General features: G+C 28.1%; 2 protein-coding genes across 3 annotated transcripts; both read left to right on the top strand.

Annotated features, from left to right (window-relative positions):
• The first annotated feature begins 2,581 nt into the window (after window positions 1-2,581).
• Window positions 2,582-5,360, top strand: LOC118445962 (uncharacterized). 2 transcript variants are annotated; one of them, XM_035876100.2, is made up of 4 exons: window positions 2,582-3,284; window positions 3,353-3,963; window positions 4,022-4,467; window positions 4,596-5,360. In XM_035876100.2, exons 2-4 carry the CDS (start codon window positions 3,768-3,770, stop codon window positions 4,779-4,781), a joined length of 828 nt encoding a protein of 275 aa, XP_035731993.1. In that variant the 5' UTR covers window positions 2,582-3,284; window positions 3,353-3,767; the 3' UTR covers window positions 4,782-5,360. The 2 variants fall into 2 exon arrangements, with proteins under 2 accessions (XP_035731993.1, XP_035731992.1); XM_035876099.2 differs by having other exon boundaries at window positions 2,582-3,963.
• Window positions 5,361-7,562: 2,202 nt separating this feature from the next.
• On the top strand, window positions 7,563-14,151 carry LOC146873053 (ras-related protein Rab-8A-like). The gene is made up of 5 exons (XM_085656666.1): window positions 7,563-7,806; window positions 8,849-8,909; window positions 9,379-9,517; window positions 9,716-9,919; window positions 10,227-14,151. Exons 1-5 carry the CDS (start codon window positions 7,683-7,685, stop codon window positions 10,323-10,325), a joined length of 627 nt encoding a protein of 208 aa, XP_085512792.1. The 5' UTR covers window positions 7,563-7,682; the 3' UTR covers window positions 10,326-14,151.
• Window positions 14,152-15,807: the final 1,656 nt, after the last annotated feature.

The following is a 15,807-nucleotide window of genomic DNA, read 5'->3' as shown; positions in this document are numbered from 1 at the left end:
TATTATAATATCTATTTAGCTATAACAGTAAAAAATGTTAACACATAAGTACCTGGCACACTGGTCTATGCTCTCTTTTAACCAGCTTATTAGGAAGTTCATGTCTTAGAATGCGTGGCAATGTGTGCTACACATACAAGAAGGTTAACTAGAGAGTTAAGATACATATAAATATATTAGCCAATTAAAATGTGTACAACACGAAACTAATTTGTACTTTACTAGTTTAAGAACACTTTACTTATATTTTGGCGTATAGCTGAGATTAGTACACCATTTTAAGAGTATTCTAATCTAAGCATTAGATGTATCTTAGAATTATGACATTGAATACGCGCTTCTGTATATATTTTTAAAAGATAAAACACAGAATTGAGAAATAATTACGAAAATGAAACAGTGTAATCAAAGAGAATGTTTGATATGCTTTAGACAAGTGCAAAGGAATGCCATTGAAAAAAAGTTATATTATTTTTATCGCATTATCAAAACTTCTCTTTTTAACCTTCATGTACTTGCATAATGTGTTATCATTATTGTTAGCTTTTGTTGTCAATTTCATAAAAGAGAATAATGTGTGTAAAGACTGCTAAATTATAATTATCTATTATTTGGAGATACATAAAAAGAAAAAAAAAAAAAAAGAATTAAATAAAATAGGCTCAGATTTTATTGATTACCTATGAATATAAATATAGGTATTTTTGTGATTCATTTAATTCTCTCATTACAAAACAATCCTTATGTGACTACTGTTCGGTACACTCTCTTTCTACATATCTAATTCAATCTGAGCAGGTTTCAGAAATGCAAAATAGTTACGTCAATTATAAATTTATTTAACCCTAGGACTGTCCAGGCATACCATCATTAACGTATCATGCGCGTATTAAAAGCGATTAATTGTATAACGTAGAGTGCAATTTGTAATTTGCTCTAAAGTGTGCAACCATTTTTGTGGCACACGATACGTGTATTTGTACAGAATATCTCAACAATTTTATATATATATGCTGGAATTGAATGCAACTTTTTTTATTCACTGTTTCGCAATAAATATATAAAACAATGATATTGTTCTTTTTACTCTAGAGAAAAGAGGTGCTCTACTTCGAAAAATGAAAATAATTATGCCTAATAATATTATCATAATAATCATTATTTATATACATCACATTTCGTTAATATTTCACAATGATTGCTAAAATTATTGATTGATCATTATGTTATATGTTGTGTGCAAGTAATCAATAGTTCAATGTTTTTATATATCTAAGATATTCTGGTTACAGAATATGGATAAAATTGAAGTATTTTTCTCAATGATATTTCTTACAGAATTATAATTTTAACGAGTACATAGATATATTGTTACTAATCATTTGATATTTTTCTCTTTGTGTTAGTATTACATATATCTATCTATCTATGTATATATATATATATATATATATATATATATATATATATATATAATAGTATTTATTTTAATTAATTTTGATCGTAAATCTTTTAAGAAAAAAAAAGAAAAGAAAAAGAATCATAATGTCGATACACAAATGTCATTGCCATTAAGATGTTTTTTCAAAGTTTGAATACGTCTGTCCTAGGGTTAAATCAGAATTAGTCATTTAAAGTCATTAGTAAATGTAAATAATAATCCAAAATTTCTTATAACAATTTCTCTGGTACAGAACGTAGTAACTAAGGGTAAGAGAAATTCATTAATTTTCAAATAATATGTGCATATTCTTCATTAAGACGAGAAGACAACTTGTGGAACAATGCAGACTTGAAATATGTGTAAAAGTATAATATATAAACACAAACTTATATCACATTGATTGTCCATACATAATTCATATTTCGCAGTAAAATATAATACATTCGGAAATCACTATTTTACTTGATTTAAAGGAGGAAAAAAAAGAAAAAGGAAAAAAAAACAAAAAAAATCCGAACAAAACAAGAAATTATCTACGTTATTTACGTAAATTGTATAAGACTAAATCATTTTGTATTTTATAATACACCCGACTCTCAATCTTCCTATCATTACTGAATACTGCAAACCTATTAAATATTATTAAATCGTATTGTTACTGGAATACGACATTATGATAATCACCATTCTCATCTTAGTATAAAATTTCAAAAAAATCGAACTATATTTCAGAAATGAAAATAAAATGTGATTTGCCATGCATATGCTCTCTTTCATGATTTAATTATATTATCTCGAAATAGGCGAATATACGTGTTATTATTGCATTTCGTGTTATATATTTTGCATCATAAAAAAGAAATTAGTTATTTATATTTTATTACTTAATAGAAAAAAAAAGAAAAAAAAAACAGTAATATTTTACTGTCGTATTAAAAAAATTTTTCACGAATCGTATACGCTATATTCGGTCATTATTTAAGATATAAGTATTTTGTAAGTTTAATATTCTTTTTTCTTTTATATTTCTTATTTTATATGTATAAACGGGTTTTTTTTCTCGTCTTATCGGTTATTAAATAAAAAAAAATGTTTATTACGTATAAGGAACTTTATTGCTAAAAAAAAAAATTTATTAATTTCTTGCAATGTATTCATTTCTGATAAAAAGAATTGTTTATTCGAGAATTTCTAATTTTACAATAAATCGATGATTAAATTAATACGTCACGTTGATCTTACCTTTACAATAGATCTTCGTTTAACTTGTGTTAATTAATCTCGACCCGTTTAACTTTTATTGTGTATTTGTATTAAGAAGTAATAAAACCATGGATGGATCATGAATCTTATTAAAAGTTCAATACACTGAATCCCGCATGATTTTGATTAAAATTTTTACGTGAAGTTCGAGCACGAAGAATGAAAAATTTTTAAATTTAGATTATCAACAAATTTGAATTTTTGCGCCATCTCTTGTCACACAAGTGATCTTCGTAGTAATATTTTTCGAAATAAAGGATACGAAAATCGCGGCGAAAATTCGTCTATTCCTTGACCTGGATCCATAAGATCGTGATTGTGTCAATTTCTAAGGGATTCAATAAATGATAATAAACATGATAGAACATTCGGGGTTCTTTACACGACAATAAATATATCGACAAAAGATAATAGATAAAATAGGGGTGAAAATTTGTAGAGCCTTCCATGTCGTATAACAATATGTACAGTGTGATTGAAACGAATAAAATTTATAAAATCAATTATGATTCCTTTTTCCAAGTACTTCTACTTGAAAAGAAATTGAATTATTATTAATATTGAAGAAAATGACGAAGTAAATAATTCTTTAATACGATTAATGTGAAACTAAAATTTTTCACATGGCTATAATTTTATAATTAGTTAATCATGAAGTAATGAAATTGGCTGTATTATGAAGACGATTTTAATGCTCGACGAACGTGGCTATAAATAATACGTGCAATGCACAAAAATGTGGATTATTCTTGGAACGGATTTGATGTTATCTCGTAGATAGCGTTCGTTGAAGGAACTTCTACAGGCAAGCTTAAGTGGTACATTATTAATATGTATAATGTACAAATAAAACATATTGTTTAGCCTTATTTTAATTGATTGTATATATTTGTGTTCTAATACATATATCTGAGATTTGATTCTATGATATTTATTACATAATATATAATTATCTAATGCTCGGTGTGCATTAAAAATTTTGATTATGATGCAAAATCAAATTTGCTGATGATAACTTGTATAATTTAATGTCAAACAAAGATTTTATCAAATTACACTTATGGGTGTCTCAAAGATGCTTAAACGTCTGTTATATACAAATTTTGTATTGTGTAGTTCAAAGGCCATAGGAATTTTGGCACCTTTAATGATACCTCCTTTACACATAGCTTTTTTATATTATTTCTGGCAAGAGTATGCTCGTGATGTTGATAAACAATATTGTTCGTGTTCGTGCTGGGATACAGTATTTAAAGGTAAGACTTTATTGAAAATTATTTTTATTTTGTACTCTATAATATCATTTTATTGTAGGATCTTATGAATCAGGGATTGCCTCTTATAAACATATGTACTTTAATGCCACTATGAATAGTTTAAAAATATGGATAACCATAGTTATTGGAATTGTTACTTTCTATGAAACAGTTAAGTACTTGATATGGTTGGCGTTTCAACAGCGCCTCAGACTTAGTATGATGTTACTTTTTTCGACTGCTGTTTTCTCACATTATTACTCATGGTGGGTGTATATTAATTATTGGAACGACGATTTCTACTCTCAGTGGTATCATCAACTATTTTTTTCTATCACTGAGTTAATATCAACCTTCCTGGTTGTTCACTTGGCAGACAAAAAAAATCTTATAACTCATAGAAAAGCATTTGGAATAATTGCAATTGCAATTTTACACATTGTAGCTGGTGGTTGGGATCAGTTTGTTGCAAATGTTGTAAGAGGAGAAGGATATGCTCATCAGGTAAATTGATATGTTTTTAAATATATACACTTAGATTTGGTAGATGTCAAAAAATAGTACAATATTAAAGGAAACTTGCACTATTAATGTGGGAATTTTATACCCATGATATAATGTAATTGGAATAGGTTGTACGAGATTTGGGATTTATGATCCCTGATATTCTTCATGTTGCTGTTCCTCTGTGGTCCATGCAGTGGAAGAATGCTTATAATCTTCCAGGATCTAGTACACGAGATCCTAGCATTAGAAGAGATCTTGCTTATATGTTAGGCATGATATTAATAGGACTGTGTGTTTGTGCCATTTTATAACATGGTAAATCAAACTTCAAAACATGGTAGTGTCCTAAAAGTTAGGAATAATACCTTAATTGTTTATATGTTTTCATTGTTTTTTAAAAGGGCTTTTCAAAAATTCATAGCTTTAATGTTTTAATTGAAAGTAATGGCACTAATTGTGAACATTCAAGTAATGGTTAAAGTAATACTATTACTTATATCATTGAAAATATCATATTTTTGATGTTTGACTGAAATTTTACAGTGTAGTTTTAATAGTATGTATGTAGGATATGTAGAAAAGACATCCAAAGACTTAAAATCAAAATAATTTGAAATATTTTGTTTATCTCAATAGTACAAATTGCTATATTAATTTATTTTTTTTTTTTTTAAGTAGTATATAGATAAACGCTTTTTAGTTTAGTAGAAATATAAGTGAAATATAGTTTAGTAGAAATATAAATGACACAACATGTGACTTCCAAAGATTGTGTTTTTATCCTTTTAGAATATCATAATTATTTATATAGAATTTTTCTAATTTAAATATGGTCTGAATATTTTATATAACAAATTTAAAAAAAAACATTTCTTAGTTAATTAGTACAATATCTTTTAACTTGAAATAAAAGATAACTTATGAAATGGCTATAAATGTAGTTAAATGGATATAATATGACAAATACGATTGCGTTAAAAAATATCTTAGTGTTTAGAGTTACCACAAGAATTTACCTCACATTGTTAGTATTTTTATAATATTTCGCCCCATCTATATATCTTAAATAATAGTTAAATATTAAAATTTGGCAGTGTGCTGTTTTGTAGACACATCTAGAATGAGCAGTGAAATTGTTTGTAAAATTATGGATGTATTTATAGCACGATAAGTGTGTCTATATTTATAGTAATTAGTATAATCATAATTTTAAAAGGACAAAATTGTCAATTTAAAAATGATATCAAGGGATGACATATCAACACATATCCATTTAATATGTTGTTGAAGATAAGAAAATAGAGTAAATTCAAAGTGAACACGGTATAATTGGCATTTTATTGAAAATAATATTTAATAAAAAAGGCTTAATATTTGAAGTGCCTAACAACAACTGTGCAGTAACTATATTGGTTACTGTTACTCATTGTCGGTATATTGAGTGCCAGAATGATAATATAAGTTTGTCTTATATATAAGTGCCAAGGCAAGAATAAAATGAAATATAATGCAACAAACGTGAAGTAAAAAAAGAAATTTTTGTAATGAAAAGTATAAAAATTATAAGTCATACATTTTATCATAAATAATAAGATTTTTACTGATAAATAGCTTTCACCATATTAAAAAAATAATTAAATATTTAATTCTTTATATTCATCTATAAACGGTGAATACATTTTTCGTGATAACTTTACAAAATTCATTTACGATTATAATCCTATTAATTTCTTTTTATTATTGTATTATTATATTATAATATTATTTGAAAACAATTGTACGTGATATTTAATTGATTAATCCACATAGGTATCTCTAGAAAATATATATAAGTGTCAATATATATATTGACACTGAGAGCTAACAAATGAAATAAATATTCTAATGTTGTTATTGTAATTATTATTAAAATAGAATCTTATGAAAAAAATATCTCATAGTATAGAAAATGAAACTGTAAAAAAGATTTCAATAGGAAAGGATAAAGCATTTAAATGAAAAATGTTGAATCTTTAAGAGAAAGTGAAATATGAAAAGGAATTTCATTATATAGTATTATTATATTAGAGAATATATTTCTAAAGTATTATTTTTTGTTATACACGAAAAAAATTGATTTATAAAATTGGCAATTTTTTGTATAACAATATCATGCGTTAAAAATCTTACGAATTATACAAAATGTTGTGCAATGTTTATATTGCTCATTTTTTATAGATGTTTGATTTATAATAATAAATAGAAAAAAATATATGTTTAATTTGCATATTAGATTAGATCGTAGATGAATAGAGGAATGCTACCCTTTAAAAAAATAAAATGAGTAAGAACACAAAGTGATTCGAACTCGAGGAATCTTATTCGATTCTAAGAGAAAACTTGACCTAGGATCTTGTGAATACAATTAGTGAGGTCACGCAAAAGTTACCACAGTTTCACTTAAGAATATCTTCAAAAGTAGATCATCGTTTTTTTAAACAAAAATTTTTTAATGATAAATCAATCTGATATATACATAAATCGTTTCATTAAATATCTCTTATTACATTTTCCATAATAATATTTCCTAAATGTAATAATATTTTTATTACATTTCCTATATTAATATAAAATTAATTAAAAACAAAAATTTCATTTGCACGAAACTATAATTATTGAATACTACAGAATATTGTATCATCAAGTTCATTAGGGTCTTCGAATTTTAAACATAAGCTCTTTGTCACTACGAAGCTTTTAAGACAATCGATTGAGGTCTTAGATTCATAAAAATTTATATATATTAGGTTGGAAACTATGAAACGGGCGTTTTTGTTTAGTTTTTTATTTTCATTCAACGCCCGTTTCATAGTTTCCAACCTAATATATATATATATATATATTATATATATATATATATACACATATACATATATATCGTTGTCCTCCATATACGATGAGGAAGGTAGTACAATCTTCGTTCTCTACGTTTTCGAAGGACTAAAGACGATGATAAAGCCTATCAAAAAAACTACACACAGATACAGTATCGCGCATGATCGTAAGTAAGGTTGATAGAAATTGTGAAGTCTCCTTTAAAAGCATAGGAAAAGATGCGCAGGCTCGGAATCGATCCTCCAACCCCCTCTGAGTGAGAACGCTCATGGGACAACCCTAGGCCGACGACTCTGTTGTCGACCCAACAACAGTTCAAAAGCGATTCGGCAGTAAACATGGCGCTCGATTTTGCAGCCACCTACAAAGTCCTCGTGTTGGGCGATTCGAACGTCGGCAAGACTTGCATCGTTCATCGTTATTGTGACGAGAGATACTACGATACTTATATATCGACGATAGGTGAGAGAGAGAGAGAGAGAGAGAGAGAGAGAGAGAGAGAGGAGAGAGAGAGAGAGAGAGAGAGATAGGAAGGAGTTTAAGTTTAAAACATTCGCAACAATACTTGCAACACCCGGATTCTTCATTCTTTTTTTTACATTGACCAAGTGACTTCAATGTGTCTCTCGTTAATTCCTATGTGAATAGAATACAACAGTTTCAAATTTAATCAACATTTTGAACAAATTCAATTGTTATAATTCTACGAAAAGTGACGATCCTTCGATCATCCCTGAATACTTTCAAAATTATGACCTCGGCAAAGGATTCGCTTTTATAAACAACTAATCCTGGTATTTTTTCTTTTTATCTCTTCTTTTTCTTATCCATAAATATGAATTTTTCTAAGAGATATGGACTTTAAACTTTTGAACAATATTATATGAAGTAGACGTTCGTTTTATTTTTTCATTCTCGTTACATTTTTAATCTTAGATACCGGCTTTTTATTTATTTTTTTTTTTATTCGTTTATAATTTCATTCTCTCTCTCTCTCTCTCTCTCTTTCTCTCTGTATATAGATATACATGATATTGCAAAGAACTTTCGAAATTAAAGAATAAAACGTATACGACGACGATCGTTATAACGTTATCTATTCGACGAATAAAACTTTTCCCGACGATCAGCTGATTATCTTTCGAATGTCGTCTCGCCATTCAACCCTCGTTTTAGTCGCAGCTGTTACGCTTACGCCTATTCAGGCAATCTCATATTTCTCGAGAGACTACTCCTATGTTTGAGATCTCCCAAAGAGGTTTCTGGATGTAATATTATATCCTTTGAGACAGTAAGTCTTCCTTTCCATATTTTTTTACACGAGGAACTCTCTTTTCTTTTCTAAAGGATTATATACAATAATTTATTCTCGATAAAATTCAATCGATCGATTTACTTAAACTGTATACACACGCACGCACGCACACACACACACACATGCGTTATCTGTACGCTTGTTATTAAAATTAATCGCAAATAACAAAAGCAAAGAAAATATCCACAGGTATCGATTTCAAACAGAAGATTATCAACTTGGATGGTACACCAATTAAATTACAAATTTGGTGAGTAAACTCGATCATGGTATTGATTGCAATATTCATTACAAAGAAAGAAAAAAGAAAAAAAAAAGAAAAAAGAAAAGAAAAAAAACAAGAAAAAGAACAAAATGAAAAAACAATATAAAAGAAAAAAGATAGAAAGAAAAAAGACACCATAAAAAATACAGATCGTATTATATACGTGATCGTAAAGTTTGAAAGATAGTATCATTGAAGTTTTATTATCGATAGAAGTAGAAATGGACCGCTATGGTTGGACGACATCTGGTCTGACATATACGAGGCATTACTACTTATTTCTACACGCGTACACGCTATCGGTTTTCTATCGAACGACAGCGATAAATTTGCTGTTAAATAAATAATATATATAGATATATGTACTTTAATAAAAATATTTTTTTTCTCTTTCTCTCTTTCTCTCTCTCTCTCTCTCTCTCTCTCTCTTTCTTTCTTTCTCTCTCTTTTAAAGGGATACCGCCGGACAGGAACGGTTTAGAACTCTAACAACGGCATATTACCGCGGTGCTATGGGTATTTTGCTAATGTACGATGTCACCAGTTTGGACAGTTTCAATCATCTATCTTACTGGCTTCGAAATATTCAAGAAGTAAGAACAAACAAGAAATTACCATATTACTTTCGTGTTTTTAATTATTCGACTTAAAATCGATTAATTAATTTTATAACGAGTTATCTTTGAACTTCGACTCGGCATAGTAAAATATTTTACTAACGAAATTTCTTTCATTTCTTTTTTTTCTTTTTTTTTTTTTTTTTTTTTTGGCGGTTTTTCTTCTCATCTTAGAATGCCTCACCGGATGTAGTAAAGGTATTGGCGGCCAATAAATGCGACGCAACTGCACATAGAGCCGTAGATGCCGAGAGAGGTCAGAAAATAGCGGAAAATTTCGATATGCCCTTTTTCGAGGTATCCTGTAAGGAGAACATAAATATCGAGGAAGCATTTTTAACCTTAGCCAGGAGAATACGAGAACAACGAGGACGTCGAGTAAGTTCCCTTTAATCTTTCTCATTTTCCTTATTTAATCGGAGAAAATGTTTTAAGCGGAAAAGATTTTCCATCGATGAACTTTACTTAACTTTCAATAAATTAATGAATCATTAAATGAAGAATTCAGACATATGTATGGTTTTTTTTATTTTATTTTATTTATTTATTTATTTTTTTTTTTTGATGGGACTAGGAACCAAACGATTTATTCATTGTATTCAGAAAATAAATGAAATATTTGCGCTGAGTCGATTCGTTATTCCTGATTAATAAATAAAATGATCTAACAATTACTGATTTTCAGGCTAGTCTGTTCGAAGCTTCGGAAAGGGAAGGTGCCGACAGTGTGATCAAAGCTCAATCACCGTCTCAACAGGGTGACGCTTGGAGATGCACCTGTTAATCATATCTTGCAGAAATTAAAGAATGAAAAGGAAAAAATAAAAAAGGAATGGAGGAATTCGCTCATTGGTCACCGAAATTTCAAGCTGGAAGCAAAGGAAGTATTTGTTCTTGAACATCTGTTTTATTCGCTTCTACCTATGAGAATAAATGCGTAGTTACGTTACTCTTATGATCCTTATATATATAGACATACATACATATATATATAGATATACATATATATATGAAAGAGTTGGAAAAATAAGGACTTATAGGAGTAAACGTGTATGTAAAAAAGAAAATAAGAAAAAGAGAGAGAACGAGCGAGAGAGAAAGAGAGAGAGAGCGAGAGAGAGAGTGAAAGCAGATAAGAATAATGGCTAACGAATTCAAATCGTTGCTACTATTATCTTAAAAAAGGAAAAAAAAATTCTGCACATATACCATATACACTTACACGTACACCACAGATAAATACACGTATAACGTACGACGAATCGTATAAAGAGGCTAAGCAAAACAAAAAGGAAAAAAAAAACATAAGATGTGTGTAACTTTGAAGTTACCGCTCTTGTATGTAATAATAATAATAATATAATAATAATAATAATAATAATCGTTCGAATGATACGAACGTTCACATTTTAATCTAAATCGTGCTGTCACTATGGCGAATTGCTTAGGATCGTCGCCAACTCAAATTTCCTTATTAAACATCGAAGCTATATGCTAAAACTTATCGCGAAGACTATTTAAATTATGATATTAATATAGAAAGAAATATCTACTTATAAATCTAAAAAGAGAAACAAAGAGGTAAAAAAAGAAAAAGAAGAGACATATAGAAAGTATGATACTTTCTTCGAGGAATCGTACGATTGGACAGTGCTGAATATCGAAAGAGTTTAGAGATCGTTTATGCTCGTGATTCAGAGCCTTTATTGATCCAGAAAATCGATCAAAATCTTAGAGAAGAAGGATTAAGGAGCCTGCATTTATATTCGTAATATGCAACAAGTAGTGGAAAAGTAATTATATCAATTCGATGCTTTAATTTCGAGCCAAATTTAAAAAATGTATAGTGCATACTAATTATTAACTTTCAACAGATAATAATTAAGAAAATGTGTGGGTACTCTTTATATTTAATTATTTTTCTCACAAATGAAATCTAATTAAAAATGCTTAAGAGGAGGAAGAAGAAAAAAAGAAAGAAAGAAATAAGGATTAACAATATAAAATTATTAATTTAAAAATGGCAGAGATATATAAGAAAAAAAATTTCTATGGCAAAAGATTCCTCCTTCTTGGTCTTTCTTACTCTAAAGATAAAATTAATTGTGATAGTTGTGTCGATATCGTCAATCGGCACACAAAGTAAGGAAAATTGATTTTGAAATAGAGATAAAAAATCATGAAGGCTGATCGGCTTCATCGAATTTTGATTAGGCATTTACATTTTATTATTAGCTACGATTATAATCTTGTAAGATCTTACGTCGCGATTTGTTAAATTTCCGAATCAATTTCTTACAGTACATGAATACATATATACATACATACGTATATAAATACATACATACATACGCACATAGATACATACATACATACATACATACATACATACATACATACATACGTATATAAATACATACATATATACGCACATAGATACATATATACATACATACATAGATTTGATGATATTTCGAAAAAGAGAATTTTTAACATCTTCGTAAGAATTGCATTTGTATTGCTTTATATTTGCCATCGTAAGCTTTTTCATACTACTTTCGATATATCGCGCATTTTATGAGATAAGAATAAGTAAATAAATAAATAAACGACTAGCAAAATATCTCTTTTGCTCTGCCGAATTTACATGCATACGTACATACATACATCTCGCACAAGACGCACTGAAGTATTAATACTACTACTATTACTATTACTACTACTATTATATTACAAAGGAAGAGAAAGAGAAAGAGAGAGAGAGAGAGAGAGAAAATATTTTCTTTCTAACATTATGAGACGAAAAATGAACGACAGAAAAAGAAACGAACGAAAAAGTAATCTGATCTGTTTGCCAATTTATAAATTAATTTTGAGGCACGTGACAATTTTGAAAACTATATATATGTACTCAACAGCATTTGTCAAAAAAACTTTGTTACAGTAGTTACGTACGTGTACGTAAAAAAGAAAAAAGAAAAAAAAGAAAGTAAAAAAGATTACAAAACGAGTTTAAAATTTGTTGCAAAATTTTAAAAAGTTAATACTGAGTTATAAAGGAGTTAACGTTACAAAGTTTGAATTAAAACGAGTTCGACATGTTTGAATAATGAAAAGAATAAAAGAAAGAAGAAAAAATGAACACCAGAAATTATTGGCAAAATTTGAGATTTTCTCGAAGGGCCTAAAATGTATATAGAGATACGAAAATATCACGTAATTTCGTCGTCGATAATGATAATATCGCCCAAAAAATATTTTTGTCGCTTGGTGCACTTCTAACTCTATGATATTTATATACGTACAATGTGAGAGAATACTTTTGTTAAAGCGTATTATGATTATTAGTCAACAAGAGAAAAAAAGAAAAAAAAAATATATAATAAAAAAAAAGAAGAGAGAAAAAGAACACTTATGTGTAGATGTATCGACTGTGAAGATAATGAAACGAATACGATGATGATGGATTGTCACTACGGAACAATTTCTTTATTTGTCGTACATGAATTCGCATGATTGTTCCAATCATCCCAAGTAATAGCTTCTTGAAAGCGAAGAGTCAATTGAAAATTAAAACAATTCGATTCGCGAATTTAAAGAGAATGAATGTTATGATGTAGTCATTTTTAGATGATATCTTAGAACGATGATGTTCTCTCGCATAAGCGTAACTTGTGCATTCTCTATATACATACATATACATACGTATGCTAATTCTTCCATTTAAATTAATATCCTTGAATATCTGCCCTTTAAAAATCATTTTATTTCTATTTCCATTTTTCATATTTTAGTTTTTTATTATATTATCAACAATTTCGTAGATATTCGAGGGAATAATGATTTAAATGACACACTCTATGTATACATATGTATACAGACACACACATACACATACATACACACATACATGCATACGTATAAATATATATATATATATATATATCGTATATATATGTATATATTTATACGTATGATCATTTCGTCACAATTCTTGATACTCATGAAAATTGAAGCTTCCGCTTTTGGTATGCGCGGAATGATAAGTATATGGACAGATAAAATGACGTTGATGTAAGGATATCGGAAGGATTTATTATAGTTAGAAACTTAGCGTATCACAATTTTTATTCAAGAGAAAAAGAGAGAGAAAGAGAAGGAGAGAGAGAGAAAAGAAAGAGAAAATGTATGTTTTGATACGCTGCCAACGGCGTCCAATTACGTGCCACTATCTACGTGCGATATTTGATTTAAGCGCTTTGATAATCATTAAAAGAAAAAAGATAAAAAAAAAGAAAAAGAAATATGAAGAAGATAAAAACAACAACAACAACAACAACAACAACAAAGAAGAATAGAGATAAATCTAGCAAACTTTTTGTATTGCTTTATTTGTCCATCGACAAGAACGAAAGTCCTCGGCCATTTTTTCTTTTTTTTTTTTTTTCACAGCAACCAAGCAATAAGTAAGAATAAGTTCGTAGTTTCATTTTCTTCATCTCGAAATGTTCGAGAACTTTCGTTTTGAAATAAAGCGATCGTTTCATACGATTTATGTGGTCTTTCTATATATCTAGATATAAAGACCAAGTCGCGTGAAGGAGGAATATATGGTGCAATATTTGATAAATATTATTATTATCATTATCATTGTATCACAATTATTATAATAATTATTATTATTGTTATTATTATTATTATTAATATTATTACTATTATTATTATTAATATTATTACTATTATTATTATTACTATTATTATTATTATTATTATTATTATTATTATTATTATTATTATTATTATTATTATTATTATTATTATTATTATTATTATTATTATTATTATTATTATTATTATTATTATTATTATTATTATTATTATTATAATCGTCATCATCATCATCATCATCATAGATCTTTTCTATTAGCTGCCGCCATTATTTTGGTTGTATCATTAAATTTGTATTTGCAGTCGGTAAATAATATATTATTATTACCGACAATTTGAACGATCATATTTATATATATGTTTAACAAAATTGTAATAATGAAAAAGTGATATCTTCTCATTATATTATTAATGAGTTTATTTCAATGCAAATTGAATGACATAACTAAAATAAGACTGATAAGAGGAAAGAATTAACAAGATAAAGAGGAAAATAGGATAGATAACAAAAAAGATTCATTATTATTATTATTATTATTATTACTGTTATTATAATTATTATCATTATCATTATCATTGCCATTATTGCCACTATTATTATCATTATTATTATGCTTTAGTCGAATAGATTTATTTGAATACGTCCCTTTTTGAATAATTGTTTCTTAATTAGAATGACGTCGATGGCGAGAGAAAAGAGAGAAACTTTTCGTTGTTTACGTCAATAAAGAAAAGGGAGAAATTTATGAGAAAATAAAATTACGAAGAACGACGATCGAGATCGACAATCGCGAACGCCGGCACTATTATTGCACTGTCCTTTGAGAAAACGTACTCGAAAGGAAGATGAAGAAAAATAATTAAATAAATAAATAAATAAATTAGAAGATAATTTACGATCGTCGATATACATATTAATTACGGAGCACATTCTAGTGATTATGACGCGTAAATAAATCGCACAATCGCATTTTTGTAGTAGAATAGACATTTTTAATAACGTTAAGATCATAATACTCACTTCCTGTTCGCGATCTTCGTTTAAATGCTGACAAGAGAGAAGAAAAATACGCCTTTATTGTGCCTACCAACAATTATTAAGACGAGAAAAGGAGAGAGATAGAAGAGAGAGGGAGAGAGAGAGAGAGAGAGAGAGAGAGAGAGAAGAAAAAAATGATTGAGAGAGAAAGATGGAAGGAGATAAAGAAAAAGATAAAGAAAAAATAAAACGAAATAAGAAAATAGCTGCTTGTAGTAAAGAAAAGAGATAAATAGAAAGAGAAAGAGAAAAAATAAAAGGATACGAAATCGACCAAAAGTTACGATTTTTTCGCAAAAATATTTCGTACCGACTACCACGAATTACACACACACACATATACATTACGCGCGCTCAACACACAGCGATGTTAATCTCTTTGCACTTGATCTTATGTAAAAAAAAAAAAAAATAAAGAAGTAAAAGAAGAAGACAAAGAAATAAATTGACTGAAGATTATGAGTACGTATTAGTGCGTTGTTGCGAAGGATTAGAATGCTGATATCGTGAAAAAAAAAAAAGAAGGAAACAAGCGCATGATCCTCGATCGGTCGAATTT

The sequence above is a fragment of the Vespa mandarinia genome, chromosome 4, assembly GCF_050613455.1.
Source record: "Vespa mandarinia isolate Hongniang chromosome 4, ASM5061345v1, whole genome shotgun sequence".
Lineage (NCBI taxonomy): Eukaryota > Metazoa > Arthropoda > Insecta > Hymenoptera > Vespidae > Vespa > Vespa mandarinia.
The sequence above is the reverse complement of the archived record's forward strand: the minus strand, read 5'-3'. Positions and strand labels throughout refer to the sequence as shown.

Excerpts from the sequence above, each read along its gene's own strand:
- LOC146873053 (XM_085656666.1), top strand. The coding sequence starts at position 7,683 with ATGGCGCTCGATTTTGCAGCCACCTACAAAGTCCTCGTGTTGGGCGAT. Across the intron at positions 7,807-8,848 it reads TACTTATATATCGACGATAG|GTATCGATTTCAAACAGAAG; the intron begins GTGAGAGAGAGA and ends AAATATCCACAG. Across the intron at positions 8,910-9,378 it reads CCAATTAAATTACAAATTTG|GGATACCGCCGGACAGGAAC; the intron begins GTGAGTAAACTC and ends TCTCTTTTAAAG.
- LOC118445962 (XM_035876100.2), top strand. The coding sequence starts at position 3,768 with ATGGGTGTCTCAAAGATGCTTAAACGTCTGTTATATACAAATTTTGTA. Across the intron at positions 3,964-4,021 it reads CTGGGATACAGTATTTAAAG|GATCTTATGAATCAGGGATT; the intron begins GTAAGACTTTAT and ends ATTTTATTGTAG. Across the intron at positions 4,468-4,595 it reads GAGAAGGATATGCTCATCAG|GTTGTACGAGATTTGGGATT; the intron begins GTAAATTGATAT and ends TAATTGGAATAG.